The sequence below is a fragment of the Chrysochloris asiatica genome, unplaced genomic scaffold (genome assembly GCF_000296735.1).
Source record: "Chrysochloris asiatica unplaced genomic scaffold, ChrAsi1.0 scaffold00025, whole genome shotgun sequence".
Lineage (NCBI taxonomy): Eukaryota > Metazoa > Chordata > Mammalia > Afrosoricida > Chrysochloridae > Chrysochloris > Chrysochloris asiatica.
The window spans coordinates 15,537,362-15,555,239 of NW_006408543.1; the positions used below are offsets into that span (position 1 = coordinate 15,537,362).

A 17,878-nucleotide genomic window follows, 5' to 3' on the forward strand; every position below is an offset into this window, starting at 1 on the left:
TAGTATGCTAACCAGAGATTGCTGTCTGGGGGCACCTGATGCATTTGAATTCCCAGACATTAGAAGAGTGTTTAATGCAGATGTCTTTTATATCTCTATGGCTGCAGCTTGTACCTGGGTTACACCTTCCTGTGCCACCTGTGTGTGGAGGTCTGTGTTAGTGGCCCAGGACTGCCAGACACCAGAAACCAAATCAACCTCTCAGCCAGGCTGTGCTTCTGTGGTCTCTGTGGAAGGGCTTGCTCATCTCTTGCAGCTTCTCTGTAGCCTGTGTTTCTTGGCTTGTGGCTGAAGCATCACTTGGCATCCTTCCTGGGTCAGTGCCTTCTCTTCTTGTTTATAAGGACATCAGTCAAACAGAATCAGAACCACCCTCCTCCAGCATGACACCATAACTGATAATAACTTTACAGACCCCATTTCCAAACAAGGTCACAGTTATACAGGTACAGAGGTTAGAAGTTCACCTTACCTTTTTAGAGGACATAGTTAATGCAGAACAAAACCCAAGTCTTCCCCCGCCTTCTTTCACCACTCAACCTCTTACCAGATAAGACAATAGCAACCCACTCCCTCAAACTCCACTGAGTCCTTCACGCTGGCTTTAAGGCAACCAATTGCACTAAGCAAGTGTTTATCAAGTACTTGCCTATAGTTCTAGGTCGTGGAATGCCAATCTTTTGCCTTCTCTCTGGGGATCTTGCAATCTCTTTGAGGCCGAGAATAAGAAAGAGGTGTACAATAGAAAGTTGTCGCACAATCCTGGAGGGTGTGCAAAGGGCTCTGGGGTTAGGCGAGGGGCCATTGATACAATCTGTTTGCGTGAGTGCACTGAGACGTCTGAGAAAGGAGCGGGCTTGTGAGCTGGGAGTGGGGAAGTGCCTAAGAGGTCACTCTGGACAGGCGGGTGGTGAAGAGTGGGAGGGCGTTCTAGGAGTAGGTGAAGAAGCATGTGGGTCCAGTCACCTAGGTCTGCTTCCAGAGTGAGCCCAGAGGATCATAATAAGGCTGACAGAAAATTCTGTCCACACCCTTACCCCCAATTGTCCTGGCACACAGTAGGTGCCCAGGAAATGTCAGGACTTTGAAGTGTTTCTTCCTTGTTAAGCCATGATCGCTCAAGTGAAACTAGAAAGGGCCCCAATTTGTAAAATGTGGGAATGGTGTACTGAACAGCAGATAACCAGAGCAGGAAGAAATGCAGTGGTTAAAGTGAAGAGAGATAACTGCTGGTGCAGGGAAGGGATTGCAACCATATAATGAAACAAAGTAGATGATTTGCTGAATGTAAAACTGGTGATCTGTTCTGTTACCTTATCTCAATTCACAGTAAAAAGTTAAAAAAAAAAAAAAAGTAACTAAAATGGGAAAAATTACAAGTGGACACTGTGCTGGAAACATAATCTCCTTCTTAGAAACAAGAGCAGGATGTGCCTTGCCTAGCAACCAGATTTCTTCAGTGGCAGAGTTAGAAACAGCGGTGTCCCGCTCAGAGATGGTGGCAGGCTGCTCAGCTTTGAATGCATTCTGCGCGCCACAGTCCTGGCCATGAGCCAACCTCCCACAGCAGGCTTCTGCGAGAGCTCAGTATGCCTCTTCAGAATCTCCCACTCAGGGCTGCAATCCCTAATTTTTCCTGCTATGATTATCCTTCTGGTACATCCACGTTTTGCAAATTTGAGTCTGTTCCGAATTTGCTGTGTCGATCCTGACTGAATCAGTTTGAACTGGTTCAAAGCTCTGGTTAAATTAAGCAGCAGATTGTTCTGCTGAATAGCCACCACTCACAACATCTGTCGAATCACTTCCACTAGCTTATAACACCCTTGTGTTGTGAATGGGAAAACTGAGGGCACAGAGCAGGTTTTGAGGCAATCTTGGCAGTGTCTGGCTGCCAAAGTGGATGCTGATGGAGCAATTCGAGCCTCCGAAACCTCCACTCAGGCAAAGCCTCCGCCGGGGAGAACCGGCTGTCCCGGAGACCAGGCCAGTGTGTGTCCCAAGCTGCTATTCTCGTGAAAGGGTTTTACTTGGAAAATATACAAAGGAAGATGGCCGACTTCCAGAACTCAACTGTTTACCTTCAGCAGAGCAACCGGGAACACGGAGAGCTTATTTTCCAAACAGCCATGGTTGTGAGGACAGAGCCTTGGGAACCCTCCTCTGACCACCCCAGTCCCCCAGACTTAAGGGATTTCTTTTGGGCTGGTGCCTGCCCTGTCCCCATGCTAACAGCAGAGCTGGAAGCTTCTCTTTGGGGATGTGCCCGTTCTGACCGCCCCGGGGCATGTTGCCTGGCTCTACTGCCTGACCTCATTCTCCTTGTCTGTGGCTGTCTCAATCTGATACTGGACTCCCATTTATGGTCCCCGGGTCTGGTGTGGTGCTGTGGGCTAATGCGCTGGACTGCAAAGTCAGTTTGAACCACAAAGTTGGTGGTTCAAGCTCACAAGTCGCTCCTTGGAAATCCTATACAGGGTTGCTGTGGGTCAGATCCACTCGACGGCACATAACAACAATAAATTTATGGTTCCAATCACCCTAGAGTTCTGGTTACAGGAGAAGTGGGTTGTACCCATGTGCCGTTGGAGGGTTGGCTGTTTGTTGCCCAAGTTTCCACTCTCCACCAGCTTCTCATTCTTCCTTAGATTCTGTTTTACCGAAAAGGGGCTGGTTTTAAAGTGGAATCCACTGTAGAAGCAGACGGTCTCTATGTTGTTGTTGTTAAGTATCGTGGAGTCGGTTCCGACTCATAACGACCCTGTACAGGGTTTCCGAGGCTGTAAATCTTTATGGGAGCAGAAAGCCTTGTCTTTCTCTTGCGGAGTGGCTGCTAGTTTTGAACTGCTGACCTTAAGGTTCACAGCCCGATTCGTAATCACTACACTACCAGAGCTCCTTGACAGCCTCTATAGTACCCTGCTTTTATGCAAGGGGAAACTGAGGCCCAGGGATGATGGTCTGGGCCATGCCCAGGTGCAGGATGTTGGCGGCTTGACTGATGGGGAGCCCTGGGCATTGGGCAGGGTAGACAGGGTACCAGCCTTTCCTCTCCAGCACTCAGCTGGGTCCTGTGGCCACGTAGATCTCAGACCCCACTCCCTCACAGAGAGTGGGGTTTATTAGGGAAGTCATCAGGTTATAATTCAGGGTCAGAATGTTCAGGGCACAGTTCTTCCAGTCATGACAATGTCTCCTCTGTCGTACCCACAGGCTGGGCGCTCTCTGGGCCTCGGCTTGGGCTCTGTGGACTTTGCCTTGCGCTGGCAGTGTTAGAAAGCCCTTTTTGTTGTTGTTGTTAACGTTATGTGCCATCGAGTCATTTCTGATCCATAGCGACCCTGCTTAGGGTTTCCAAGGAGCAGCTGGTGAGCTTGAACCACCGACGTTGCAGTACCACTTTTTTGGCGGAGTTGGTTCTGACTTAGAGTAAGCCTACATAGGGTTTCTGAGGCTGTAGATCTTTACGGGAGCAGAAAGCCTTATCTTTCTCCCACAGAACAGCTGGGAGTTTCCAACTTCTGGCCTTGAGATTAGCAGCCCAACTCGTACCCACTACGCTACCAGAGCTCCTTACAGCACAGCGTACTCCAGGGCTGCTAACAAATGCCCAAAGGCGCTCAGCTCTAGCTCCGTGGGTGAGCCCCACTGAAGTGTCCGGAGGCACCCCACTCCACTCAGAGACAGTCACCGTGCTCCATGGGCTGCGAAGCCCAACGCTCTGTCCCGTGCTCTGGCTGTGGGTCCCGTTGCAGCTGCTCCTCCTCTGCCTCTCCTCCCTGGGCTGAGGAGGTTCCATGTGCAGGGATCTGAGAATCCAGAGGCCACACCCCACTCCTGATGGTAGTGAGATCCCCATTTCTGTGTCTGAGATGACCCATTTTATACTCGTGTTAGAGTTCCAAGTTTTTACAATCCCAGTCAACCCTGTGAACAACCACTCAGAGCAGGATCCTATAATCCTGTCAGCATCTTCTCCCACTTTTTCTTTTCTACCCCCACCAGGGGAAAAACAAAACACTTTGGTGGGAGCTACGAAGACTATGGATAGAAGAACTGCTCTGCAGACGGCCTCAGTCCAGACCTGGCCGGGCTACTCTCACCTTGGCCTTAGCTGGCCGTGTCTCTTGGAGTTCTGGTCCGTGAAGATAGGGAAAATCACTGACTCTTCAGCTGGCTGGGAGGACGAGCAAGTGCCTGGCTCTCTAAAGACCCTTCTCCTCCTCATCCACGAGGTCTCTCCACATTCCTAACTCCAAGAGAGACCACCAACTTTCAACTGGTCCCATTTCTTATTCTGTTTGGTGCACGTGGAACACAAGGAGTACTCCTCAATATGTTCTTATTGTGAAGACCAGGAGATTGTATTTGGTAGAAGAGAATTCCTTAACATCTTTCCTGGCAAGCATGAGAATGAAGAGTTGAGGGCACCAGTGGCCCCACAGGAAAGCACTGACATGTCCCAGAGGTGTAAGCGGAAGAGAGTTTCATAAAGAACAAGTACAAGTGTGAACAGGTCCAAGGGAAACTCACAAGAGGTGGAGAATCTCTGGAGGGATAACTTCAGGGCACAGAGCGAGCACCCAGAGAATGGAGAGGGTTGGAATGGGGGCTCAAGCCAGAATGCCAAGCACAGCTTCCAGTCTGCATCTATAACAGAGCTCACTGCTTGCATGCTGGGAGAGCTCAGGCAGACTTGTAAGGTCTCTGTTCTCGGCTTGCTTTGGTTGCGCAAATACATCTCTCATAAAGTGGTTAGGAAATGGAATAAATGTGAGTGAGCTTTTAGCACTTAGAGTGGATTCTTGGCACTGTCATTGTGATTTCTTTACTAACCACATTGAAAAGTCAGCTCTGAATCTTGGCGGGGAGCCCCACTTGGGGCTGGGGGTGGGGCTTGTGGCCTGCACTGGTCCTTGCTGAGGCCATCTGGGGGTTAGCCAGAGTACATGCTGGTCCCACTGCCTTGAGAGACTGGCCCTGTAGGTGGCGGTGGCCTCGTGCTGGGGCAGACCTGGTGGGTTGGGAAGTTGGTTGGTAGGCTGCCCCAGTTGCTGGCAGGTGTTTCTGCCTTGGGTTCAGGTGATGCTGGTTGTCTGTCAGCTGGTGGCGCTGGTTCCTCTGGGATGTCCAAACCCCCTAAGCTCTTGAAAAGATAAAACACATTCCCCATCCCCAGGTGGAGCAAGAAGATCCAACAGAGCAACCTGTCTCCTTCACGTGGTTGGGACGAGTCCCGATTTTAATGTGTTCTGTAAGCTGCTGGTTTCTCCCCACATTGCTGCTGAGATTTGGGAAGATCACACAATTTAAAATGTGGTTTTGTGGAATGAGGCTCTACTTTGGAATCAGGTGGATCTAAGTCCAATCAAGCTGGGTGGTTTTCTTGTGCTACTTCATTGCTCTGATCCCTAGTTCCCGTTCCTGAAAGATCTAGATGGTTGGGGACGTGTTCAAGGAATGCTTCTCTATAAAATGCTTTTCATAGGTGACACCTTTGTTACCTGGAGAAACTTCTGTCTTCCTTCATTCCATTTGTGTGTTGTCTGCATGCATCCTGGGAACCTGTGACTTAGGGCATAGAACCAGGAAGAGTTGGGAGGCACGTGTGGGATTTGTCTGTTGATCTGGTCTGCATTTCCCATGACAGGTGGAGGGGATGCAGGGGATAGGATGGGCGTTGTGGGGTCCAGTGCTGACACTATTCTTTTTCTCTGTGTCCCCCCTCGCAGTTGAACCTCAGCCGGCCAATTGAGGAGCAGGGCCCCCTGGATGTCATTATCCACAAGCTGACCGATGTCATCCTTGAAGCGGATCAGAACGACAGCCAGTCTCTGGAGCTGGTACACCGGTTCCAGGTAGGGAGGGGCTCTGTGCAGTCCTAGAAGTAGCTCTGCCCCCCGAGGAAAAAAGGGTGTGCAATGGGGGTTGACCCCCACCCCCACCTGAGTCAGTACAGGGAAGAGAGAGGGGGCAAGCTGGCCTGATTCCTGCGGTGTTGTCTCAGTGGAGACTGTGGCTGAATACAGTGTGTGAGTGTTTCTGAACATCGCATATGTTCTTCTTTGAAGTCCAGCGTGGTGTCAAGTGTCTCAGTGACCTGATGTCCCTGCCGCGTCCCCTCCATGTCCCCTCCTTCAACCCCTCATGTCCTGACCCGCCGGGCGAGTCTCCTTGGTCGGCTATCATCTTTCCCTGTACCTTTCCCCCTGTGGACAAGATGTGACTCATTCCCCTGGAAAGTAGCTCTAGGGTTATGAAAAATGATCATATTGTTAGTGGAGGCTTCCCAAGGCCTTCTAGGGGAGGGGATGCTGGAGCCAACACTCTCTAGGGTGCCACCACTGGAAGTCTGACGAGCTTGTTTTCGTTTGCTGGGACCAAGGGGATGGGTTCTCTCACACAGCAGCACTCCTGCTAAGTATTTAGGCTTGATGACCTGGACCTCCCCTCAGCCTCCCTCTTGTCTCTCAGGACCCCATGATGTCCCTCAGGTCCCTCAGCCTCCGTCTGGTTCCAGCGACTCTCAGCTCACTCCTTGACTCACACCCTATCCCCTCTACATTTCTACTTACCTGTGGTCATGGTCCAGTGGCTTTCCCACCCTCAGGGGGGTTGTCCTCGCACCCTGACTTGAAGAGGTTGTACCTTGCCTATGGTCTAAAGTCCATACCAATTGCTGGCATTTTTCACAGGGCCCTTGGAGCCTCAGTGTTCTTATCTGAAAAGTGGCTCTAATAAGAGGAAAACCTTATACAGTTGTTGGGTGGAGAAATGACACATTGTCATGAAATCAGTTCTGACTCACAGCAACCTTATTACCACAGAGTGAAGAACTATCTGCTTCTGCACTGTCCGCACACTCCTTGCTACGTTTAAGCCCATCGGTTTAGCCACAGTGTAAATTCATCTAACAGAGTGTCTTCCTATTTTATACTAACCCTCTACCAAGTATGATGTCCTTCTCCAGGGGTGGGTCCCTCCTGACATGACAACGTGTCCAGAGTACGTCACAGTCTTTCCATCCTGGCTTCTAAGGAGCATTGTGGCTGTAATTCTTCTAACACACAGTGGTTTGTTCTGACAGTCCGCAGTATATGATATTCAGCACAGAGTATAGCAAGTGTGTGCCCCGAGCAAGTGCCCGCGACATGGTGGTGGCTGTTGACTATTTGGTTCCAACTCAGTAGCGATCTTACACACAACAGAACGAAAAAACTGCTCAGCCCTCTGCCAAACCCCATAATCATTGTTAAACTTCAGCCCTTTGCTGCTGCCACTCTGCCAATCCAGTTCATTGGGGTTCTCTCTTCTGCTGACCGTCCACTTTACCAAGCATGATGTCCTTCTCTACGGACTGGTCCCTCCAGGTTACATGCCCCAAGTTTGAGATAACGAAGTCTCCCCATCCTGACTGCTAAGGAACGTTCTTGCCACACTTCTGACAACACAGATTTGTTTGCTCTTCTAGCAGTCCATGCTCCGTTTTTTTTTTTTTCAAGTTTTTATTGTAAATTGAGTGATATTTTACATGGGGGAACATCACTTTTACATTCATTGTTTCATTGCAATGATTACAATCCCCTCCGTGCATCATCATTCAACAATATTTGCTTCTATACTCTCTGGGGATTTTTTTGGGGGGCTAGTACTGGGGGATGTACACAAAAACACTCAGGAATATAGAATCAAAGGACACATTTTCCGAGCCTTCCTCCTGGCCACCAGCATCTGGCTGCTGCCAGCACACAACACAGCCTTTCTCTTTCCATGACTCTAGAGTCCTCAGCTGCTGTTTCTCAGTGTCGTCATCTCTGTCTCCATCTCTGGTGTCACTGCTTCTCCGCATAGGCTTCCACATTGAGCTCAGGCTCTTCTGCCTTGATGGTCCTAGGGTCCTCTGTTTCGGGACTGTAAGATTAACTACTCCCCCCTGTATGTTCCAAAGCTTCTACCTTTGCGGTTGTGACAATCACAATTAGTCATGATAACAGTTACTCACTACTGAATTATAAGAATCTGATCCCTGTCTCTCTTCTCCAGACCCATCTAGACAAGATACAAACTATTCAGTGGGGCTTCCTCCTTCACCCTCACACTCTGAGACTAAATTCCCTCTTGAAAACTTGAAGCCAATCACTTTGTACCTTTACAGCCCCCCATTTTAGGTAGCTAGTGTCTAAGTTGTCTGTCTCCATCAATCCTGTATACAGAGGTGATAGCATTGATGCTTGATGTGGAGACTCTTTCCCTCTCAGTTGCTATTTTGAGCTACTACATCCATAAGTATAGGTCAAGTTCATCAAATTGTAACAATTTACACTTGTTTCCTTGATTTAAAAAAAAATTTTTTTTTTAAATCTTCCGGTAGTCGAGTTCTGATTATCAAGTCATCAAAGCTAGGTCAAATGGGTACTATCAGCAAGTGTGGGCGTTCTTGTGCATCTCCCCTCACTTCATATCAGCTGGACACGTCACTCTCAGCTGTAGCCCTCCGTGGCTAGGTCCTTATCCTTGGGCTCAGAAGTCCCCAGGTCTCACCACACTTCAGACCAACCAGCCCTTCCTCTTCTCTCTCTCATCTCCAGGTTAATGAGAGTGTATGGAACATGGTTGAACTCGGCCCATATCTTCATTGCTGCCTTTCCCTCTCTTCCACTCTCCAGGCGACCAGCGTGGTCTCCAGAAAGCTTACATGCCTGCTCATTTGTTCCCTTTGAGTTTCAATTTTAGAGGGGAGTCCATGGTAATTTTAATATTCTTCCCTAATACCTCTGGTAGCGTAGTGGTTACGAATCGGGCTGCGAACCACAAGGTCAGCAGTTCGAAACTACTAGCTGTTCCACGGGAGAAAGATGAGGCAGTCTGCTCCCGTAAAGATTTATAGCCTCGGAAACCCTGTGCAGGGTCACTATGAGTCGGAACCGACTCCACGGCGCATAACAACAACAACAATACCATAACTGAAATGCATCAATTCTATGGTCCTTATCCATCGTCCAACCTTCACATGTATATGAAGCTATTGAAAATACCATGGCTTGGGTCAGGTGCACCTTAGTCCTCAAACTGACATTTTTTGCTCTTAAACACATTAAAGAGGTCTTTAGAACAGATCTGCCTAATGTAATACGTCGTCTAATTTCTTGATTGCTGCTTCCATGAGTGTTGATGGTAGATCCCAGCAAAATGAAGTCTTTGACAGCTTCAGTCTTTTCTCCATTTATCATGGTATTATTCATTGGTCCAGTGGTGACGATTTTTTGTTGTCTCTACATTGAAGTGAAACTCATACTGAAGGCTGTGGTCTTTGATCGTCTTCAGCAAGTATTTTAAGTCCTCTTGGTTTTCAGCAAGGATGGCTGTATCATGTAAATATCGCAGGTTGTTAATAAGTCTTCCTGCAGTCCTGATGCCACGCTTGTCTTCATATAATCCAGCTTCTTGCATTATTTGCTCAGCATACAGATTGAGTAAGTCTGGTGCAAGAACACAGTCCTGGTGCACACCTCTCATGATTTTAAACTGTTTGGTTGGAGTACATGGTGGTGGTGGTTGGTGGTTATGTGCCATGAATCAGTTCTGACTCATAGTGACCCTGTACAGGGTTTCTGAGGCTGTAAATCTTTACGGGAGCAGACTGCCTCATCTTTCTCCCGTGGAACTGCTGGTAGTTTCGAACTGCTGACCTTGCGGTTCGCAGCCCGATTCGTAACCACTATGCTACCTGAGCTCCTTGGAGTACACGGTAGGTCATTATTTAGCAAGTTACAAGTGTGCACCTGAGCAGGCAGACAAACGGTTGCACCGCTCAGGGTGAGACAGTACTGAGCAGGGAGGGACTGATCCCTGTGCCCTGCTCTTGGTATCAGGGAGCTGCCTGGTTTCCTCTCTGGTGAACTTCCAGGTGGGTCCCTGGAGCCTGTCCCAGCCGGAGCCGCACACCCCCACAGCCCTCTTCTAGGGCCTCTGGGGGATGGCCCAGGTGACCTCAGCATAACCTTCCAGGCTCTCTGTTCAGGGTGAATTCCCAGGGCAGCCAGTGCTTTGGCTGAAGCCGGATGTCTGATAAGCTAGGACATTTCCTTCCTTGACAACAGAACAATCCTTTGGGGAAAAGGGTGAAAGACTGCACTTTCTCGGGACCCCAGGAAGAGGAGAGTCCTGTGTGTGTGTGTGTGTGTGTGTGTGTGTTAGAGGTGGAGGAGAGAAGATGGGGTGAAGAATAAAGGGCCTGAGGGCTGGACATGGCATGGGGGTGGGAAAGTGAGGGGCAGGGGATGGGGGGGGGGACAAAGGACAGGAAAGAGAGAGGGGGTGAGGGCTGAGGCATAGGGGTGAGAGTTGGGTAGGGGGTGAGGGACAGGAGAAAGGATGGGGCGGGTGAGGGAAGAGGGTCAGGGAGGGAGAGAAAGAGAACGGAGTGAGGTGGAGAGGAGACCACCGAGCACTGTACCAGCCCCTTCCCACCAGCAGCTCCAATGCTACTCACTGGGCCCAAAGATAAGAGATTTGAATCCAGATCTTTGTCATGTAGACTGGAGGGAGACTGGTCTCCCCATCTTGTTTCTAATGTTCATTCTCAAGGGGACATGGGCAGGGTTGGGGGAGAGCTTAGGCTGCTCGGAAGAGGAAGAGGCAGAAGCAGGGCTTGGGTTTGCAAAGCTGGCCTTCCCGGAGGTATGTCGAGCCACACTGGAGCAGAGCCGAGGTGGCTTGCCGCAGAAAGGTCTCCTCCACAGGCAATATTCAGGCCCCTGGGGAGGCGGTTTGGTGGCATTCAGGTCAAGAACAATGAGTTTCTGACAGCTCTAGAACTTTCTACCCTTGGGAGTCTCTCCCCAACATTCTTCCAATAACCTCCAGGCCCCAGGGATGGGAAGGAATTCTCAGAACCGAGAGTCTGTGCCTTTCTCCGCTGTCCTTGTGGGCAGGTTAGGGGGTGTGTTGTTGTCCTGGTTTATTGTAGATTAGTAAAACTGGTTGTCATAGAAACCCTCCCCCCTCCCATAAGTTTTGTTTGATTGACCTCAGAATACCTTGGCGTGGAGAATCCTTGGGATGATTCAGTTGTTTTTCTCCTCTAAGGTTCATGTAGAGCCAGCTGCCCGGTGCCTTGGCAGCAATACGATTATCAGAGAAGAGATTGGGCAAATATCCTGAGACCACATGCAAGGGCTGGGTGTGAGGGTATCCCTACCTTAGTGCTTGGGGCCCTGGGGGCCATCTGCCCTCTAGCGCAGTGGGGCCTCCTTACTGTGGTATTCAGAGCCACCTGGCAGGTGTGGTCCAGGTGTAACTTTCCTCCTCAGGTCTGTTTCAGCCCCAGGGTTGCCCAGAGGGTTGTCGTGGCTGCTTCCAGGCCTGGGGTGGGGGGTGGGGTCCATTAAGTGGTTTCACCCAAGTAGACTCAGAAGAGAATTGAGAGTTTGAAATGAATGCCCTCCTCCCCCATACCCCAGTTTGATGAGCCAGAAGGACTTGAATTGTCCCCAAATGGCCATGGGGCCCCTTGTTGTCCGAGCAGTCATGCCAGGAGAGTCGCCCCGCAATAGCAGAGTACGTAGCAAACTGTCCAGAACTGGGGATTCAGATGAAAGCTCCCAGTGCTGGAGTGGAGACCCCAGAAAAATGAGCAGGGACAAACACGAGTCTGATCACACCAGGACCTACCTTCTCACTTCAGTTACAATGCAAACCAGGCTCCCTAATGCAGCCCACAGGAAAGCCCCCAGATTGGTCTTGTTCACTGCCCCCTTTCCCCTCTGGCCTTCCAGCGCTGGCTGCAAACTCTCGCACACCTCAGTGCCTTTGCACAGCCTTTCCATTCCCTACTTAGAGTTTCCTCCCTGTGATCTGGGCGGCAGCCTTCAGTTCCTGCTCAGGGGTCCCCATCCTGAGGTCTGAAACAAGCGACTCGGGCCATGCCAACAGTTTTAACGGTGGTGTCAGAGTCTACTCTGATAGCACGAAGCATCAACAACAAAGCCGCCTAGTAGGATGGTCGTGAGGATGAAATGGATTAAGACACATGTCGTCTCAGGAACAGTGCCTGGCACATATGTGTGTGTGTGCTCATGATGAGTGCGTGTGTGCACATGAGCGCTCACATGTATGCAGAGTGCTGAGCACTGGCCCGGCTTTCGGCATGCGCTTGGTGACAATCGTAGCTCCTGCTCAGCCTGTCTGTGTGTACTGCCCCTGCAGAACGGAGCACTGTAACTGGACTCCCTGTGGCAGTGATTATAGAAGAGGAAACAAATGTTAACTGCTTTCCACACACGTTAAGGAGCCCTGGCGGTGCTGTAGGATAAGCACTGGACTGCTAACCACAAGATTGGCAGTTCACACCCACCAGCTGCTCTGAGGTAGAAGGTTGAGGTGTTCTGCTCCAGTAAAGATTTACGGCCTGGGAAACTTTACCCTGTACCAGGACGCCCTGAGTCAGCATTGACTCCATGGCAGTGAATCTGCCTGTTTTGGTTCCACACAGGTTAAGAGTCGGGTTGCTGACGAATGATTGGTGGTTCAAACCCACGAGCCACTCTGAGGGAGAAAGATGTGGCAATGTTGGAACCCTCTTGGGGGCAGTTCTGCTCTGTTCTGTGGCCTCTCTGCGAGTCAGAATCGACTCAGCAGCGGGCTTTTTGGGGCAGGGTGGGAACCAGAAGGACTGGGACACAGGGCCTGGCTTCCCTTCTCACCAGTTCACCCATCGGGACCTGGGCTGCTCCACTTGCCACACAGGGAACATGCTGATGGCAAGTAGGGTGACCTTGAGCCGTGACCTGAGCGTTGGGTGAGCCCCTCCCAGCACCCAGTCCTGGTGGTTCAGAGGTGATGCCACAGCTGCCTGGCACTGTTGAGTTACCAGTGCTGTGCTCTCTACTGGGTGCTGGAGGGATGGAGAGGAAGCCAGAGAAACAAAGGTGATGGTGGTTCTGATGCGGAAGATAACATCTGAGTAAGTTGTAAGTCGAATCACTCCACAAAGTTGAAATGAGCTTCCTTAGGAGGTGCCTGACCTCCTGTTAGGGGGTCACAGTAAGAATCGGGGACTCCCGGAAGGGTGGGCTGGGAAGTTGGTTCACTTCATGGAGCATGTCTGTCCCATGTGCCCTGCTCTCCCTTGGGCACCTCACCTCTCTTGCCATTTTGTCCCTGTGCCAGCGCTGTGGAAAATGAAATTCTCTTCTCCACTTGCAGGAGAGGAAACTAAGGCCCGAAGAAGTTAATGTGCCCAAGGCCACGCAGGTTGAAAGTGGCCGACCCAGGATTGTAACTCATGCTCTTTTGCAGATGTGCCTCAGTGGGGCTCTGAGCAGCAGCTTACAGGGGTCTAGAATGGTATGGGACTGCCCGAGGACAGGGTCCCCATCCTGGGATTGCCTCCCCCCCCCAGTGATGAAACTTGGGCCTGATGGTGCCGCTGGAGGCAGACCTGGTGCATCTGGGCAGCCTGGCTGGAAAAGCAGATTCAACCTGGGGTAGCTGTGGGGTCAGTCCCCTCATCACTGCTGTCCTGGGTCATGAGACCATTACCCCCATGGAAGGTCAGCCACATAGCCTGCCCATTGTTGCTGAGGCCAAGCCGGGCGGACAGTACCCATGAATATATCTTTCGGCTCCAGGAAATTTGGTGACATTTTGTGCCCTTAATCTGTTGAAAGGTCAAGCCCCCAGGCAGACCCCAAGACTCAATGACCCTGTTACCAGCTAGGAACAGACCTGGCTTGTTTAGAGCCCCCTTCATGGCTTTGCGGGAGGAGAGGGTCCTGCCGGAAGGGAGCTGGTAGCCAGGGCCCTCACCCGTGTTTGGATCACTGCTTTGCAGCGGGGTTTGAGATGTACTGAACTGTTGAACTATTTATTTGTTCCTGGCTCTTCATTGCTAGTGGGCTCCTGGTACAGTGCTGTAAGATACGCTCTGGACTGCTAACCAAAAGACTGATGGTTCAAACTCATCAGCTGCTCCTTGGAAACTCTGTACAGAGTCACTGTGAGTCAGAGCCCACTGGACTCACTTGACAATAAACACCATTACATATTAATCACAGTGTTAGTATGAGTTAGAATTGACTTGATGCCCTACAGCCTCCCACTTACACATCTGGAGCTGAGATGTGGGGCAGGAAGAGAGGTGTGGTGTGCAGAAGGGGGCCTGGGGCAAGGGTGCAAATGAAACATTCTGCTACATCTTGGGTGGAATGGTGTTTTCTCACAGACACTGCCAGTTCTGGGAACAGTGGTCCTCCCACTTTCTCCCCTTCATGACTCGCATTGCTTAACGGGTAGTCTGAGCAAAGCCTCACACTGGACACTGGATACTGGACAGATCCCTCCTCCCAGCAAGCGGAAAGCAGGCCTGTGCTCAGTGACCTGGGCAGACAACTGTGGTGGTATCCACCTTCAGGTGGGGGTGTATGACCACATACACGGAGCACTTGGGCCCTCTGGAAAATGGGGTTCTCTGCCCCTGCTAGAGGTGGGGTTCAAATGCAGTGCAGTGTGGAGGCTGGACCTGCATGCTATGTCCTTACCTAGTCTTTTCTGCCCTCCTTCTCTGTGTCCGCTCTGGTCCACCAGAGGAGGTGCCAGGAAGTCTGGGCCTGGGGCACATTTGGACCTGGCCACCGCTGCTTTCATGTCCATCCACCATAACTGACTTCACAACTTTGATGGTCTGCTCAGCCCAGTTCGCCCTCCTCCTCACCTGGACATGCCCTCCCTGCAGAGCCCCCTGTGCCCTGGAAGGTGCCATGGCTTGTGACTCCATTGCATCCTGATTGTCCATCCTCGGCAGGACCCACTTCTGCGTCCTCCTCTGTGCCATTCGATCCCCCCAGCAGGCCTCAGAGCATGCTGGGACCCACTGGGATCTCGCTCTGTTACTTAACTCCCCAAGAGGCGTCCTCCTTCATGGATGCGCATTGACCTTGATCCGGTTGGGGACAGATGCAGAAGCTCTGCTCTAGCTGTGGGTGGCCCCTGGAGACCTAGGGGAACAGTGGACCAGGTTGGACCATAGGGTGATGGAAAGAGTATTCGGGGCCAGAGTCTCTCCTCTTGTTCATCACATGACCTGGACCACTTTCCACAGTCTCTCTGAAAAGACACAGCTGGACTGAGCTACCCTGAGGTCCTTCTCGGTTCTGACCAACCGTGACTCTGCCTCCAGAAAGAAAACAGCTGCCTTCTTTGGGCGCTTTACCTGCTGCGTGCTGGTACCAATTGGGGTGTGATGTTAGCTTCTGTATCATCAACTTAAAAACGAGGCAGCTGAATGATCCCAACCCATGTTCAAAGGCTTTCCCTGGCTGCTTCTGATCACGAGCCCAGTGGCCTGGGGATTCCAGTCTCATCCCGGCCACATCCCAGCTGAGGGACCAGGTGTCCCTGTGCTCTGAGGCGCCATTTATGTGTTTGTTCAATGAGACTGGTAATGGTAGTGAATTCACAGGGTGGTTGTGAGGATTGAATATGTCCCTTCCCGCCAAGTAGCTGTGACAATGAGCGTTTAGGGAAAGCCAGCTGCTATCACTGAGTTATTGGAGTAATTATTAATACTAATAGCTCACCCTGGAATCTTGTCAGAACTCCCATCATGATGATGAGATTTGGAACCTGGGTTTTACCCACCCCTTCGAGCTGAGGGGGCTAGACTTTGTGCCATTGTCTGGATGGGCTGGGCTGGATTGATCATGGGCAATAAACCCAAGGGTACCTTCTTTCTCAGGAAAGCCCCCCCAGGAGTTGTACAGAAATAATTTAAGTGCTTTCATCCAGGAAGCTCCTTTGGTGGCTGAATGTTAGCACATAGACCCGCTGAGCAATCTTCCATTGTGTGGACACGTTAACATTTGTCCATCCATTCGTCAGTTGACGGGCATCTGGGTGGCTACCACTTGTGGCCATGATGACTAATGCCTTGATGAACGTCTTTGTCCATGCTTTGATGTGGCCCTCTGCGTTTGTCTCTCTTGGGGCTATATATAGACCGAGGAGTGGAATTGCCTTGTCATGCCGCAACTCTGTGTTTAAGTGTTGGAGGAGCCGCCAGATAGTTTCCCAAACTAACTGCCTTATTTTACATTCCCGCCAGCAGCGTCGGAGGCGTCCAGTTTCTCCACTTCCTCCTCAACATTTGTTTTGTTGTGAGTCAGAGCCATCCTAGTGGGTGTGTGGTGGGACCTCTTTGTGGTTTTGATTTGCATTTTCTTCAGGACAAGTGACTCTGAGCATCCGTTTGTTCATGTGTTTGTTGGTCATTTTTTCTGTCTTTGGAGCAGTGCCTATTTGAAGCCCTTTGCCCATTTAAAAATAGTGTTTGTCCATTTTGAAGTAGTTTATCTTTTTAGCATCTCGTGCATTTATGTATTGTGGATACAAGTCTCTTCTCTGGTACATGATTTGCAAGAACTGCTTCCCCTCCTGTGGGTAATTTTTTGCATTTCTTTTTTTACTTTTCTATTGTGAATTAAGTGAAGGTTTACAGACAGGATCATCAGTTTTACGTTCAACAAGTAATGAAAATGCACTTTCATCTCAATGATTTCCACCCCCACCATGGACCGACGGTTCTCCCGCTTCCTCCCTGTGGCTCCCAGGCCCTTCCACCCACCTTCCCAGCCCTTCTCACCTTTGTCCTTAGGTCCTTGTTGCCCCTTGGAGTTTGAATGGTTGTCCATTCCACCATTGACGTTCCTCCTGTATACCTCTCGACTTCTTTGCTCAAAGTTGGGTCATGAGGAGGCTGTGTTCCTGCCAGGCCTGAAGGGCAGTCGAGGGCCAGGCTCATCCAGTTTCTTTCTATCCAGTAAGCCCTGGCTTTTTCTTAATATAATTTTGAGTTTTGTCCCACGTATTCTGCCACTCTATCTGGGACCTTCTAATACCCCTTTCAGGAGTCTTGGTGTGTGCCTCTGTGGGATAAAGTACTGGACCGCAAAGTCAGTTTGAACCACAAGGTCCGCCGTTCAAACTCACCAGCCACTCCTCGGAAACCCTATACAGGGTTGCTATGAGTCGGAACCGACTCCACGGCACTCGGCAACAATAGACAACAACAGAGGGGTTAGTAGTGGCTGCTGGTGTTAATCTTTCTTGATGGTGTATTTTGAAACCAGTGTCTGTATTTTGATGAAGTCCGGTTTAGCTCTTGTTTTCTTTCGGTTGCTCATGCTATTTGACGGCACGTCTAAGAAACCACCACCTAATCCAATGTCATTGAGATGGACCACTAAGAATTTTATAATTTTAACTTTTACCTCATGCCCTCTTTTTAAAGCTTATTTTTTGTATTTGTTGAGAAGATACACAAGAGAACATACATCAATTTAACCATCTCCACATGTAGGAATTCAGGGACCTTGATTACATTCTTCAACTTGTATAACCATTCTCAGCCTCCTTTTCCAGAGTGTTCCCTCATTAGCTTAGACACACTGTCCCCTAAGCTTTTACTTAACCTTTCAAGTTGCTGCTGTCAGTGTGACCCCATGTGTTGGTGGTGTTAAATGCCACTGAGTCAGTTCTAACTCATAGCCACTCTGTGTGGGGTTTACAAAGAGCAACTGGTAGGTTTGAACTGTCAACCTTGTACTTTAAACCAACTTTGAGGTCAAGTGCATTATCCTGAAGCACCAAAAAAGTGCCGTGGAGTCAGTTTCGACTCACAGCAAACCTTTTACTAAATATGTGATTTACTAAATGTGGTGTTTCCAAGGAGCCACTGCTGGGTTTGAACTGCCAACCTTGTACTTAAAACCAACCTTGCAGTCTATTGCTTTACCCTGGAGCCCCATATATTGTTGTTGTTAAGTGCCATTGAGTCTGTTCCAACTGTTGGTGACCCTGTGTAGGGTTTCCAAGGAGTGAC

General features: G+C 50.2%; 1 protein-coding gene across 1 annotated transcript in view; it reads left to right on the forward strand.

Moving 5' to 3' along the window:
- The window catches only part of ITPK1 (inositol-tetrakisphosphate 1-kinase), a 172,510-nt gene that overhangs the window by 104,201 nt on the left and 50,431 nt on the right, over positions 1 to 17,878 (forward strand). Inside the window, exon 3 of the mRNA XM_006839559.1 lies at positions 5,733 to 5,858. Within this exon, the coding sequence (XP_006839622.1) occupies positions 5,733 to 5,858 (126 nt within the window). The remainder of the gene's footprint in view (positions 1 to 5,732; positions 5,859 to 17,878) is intronic.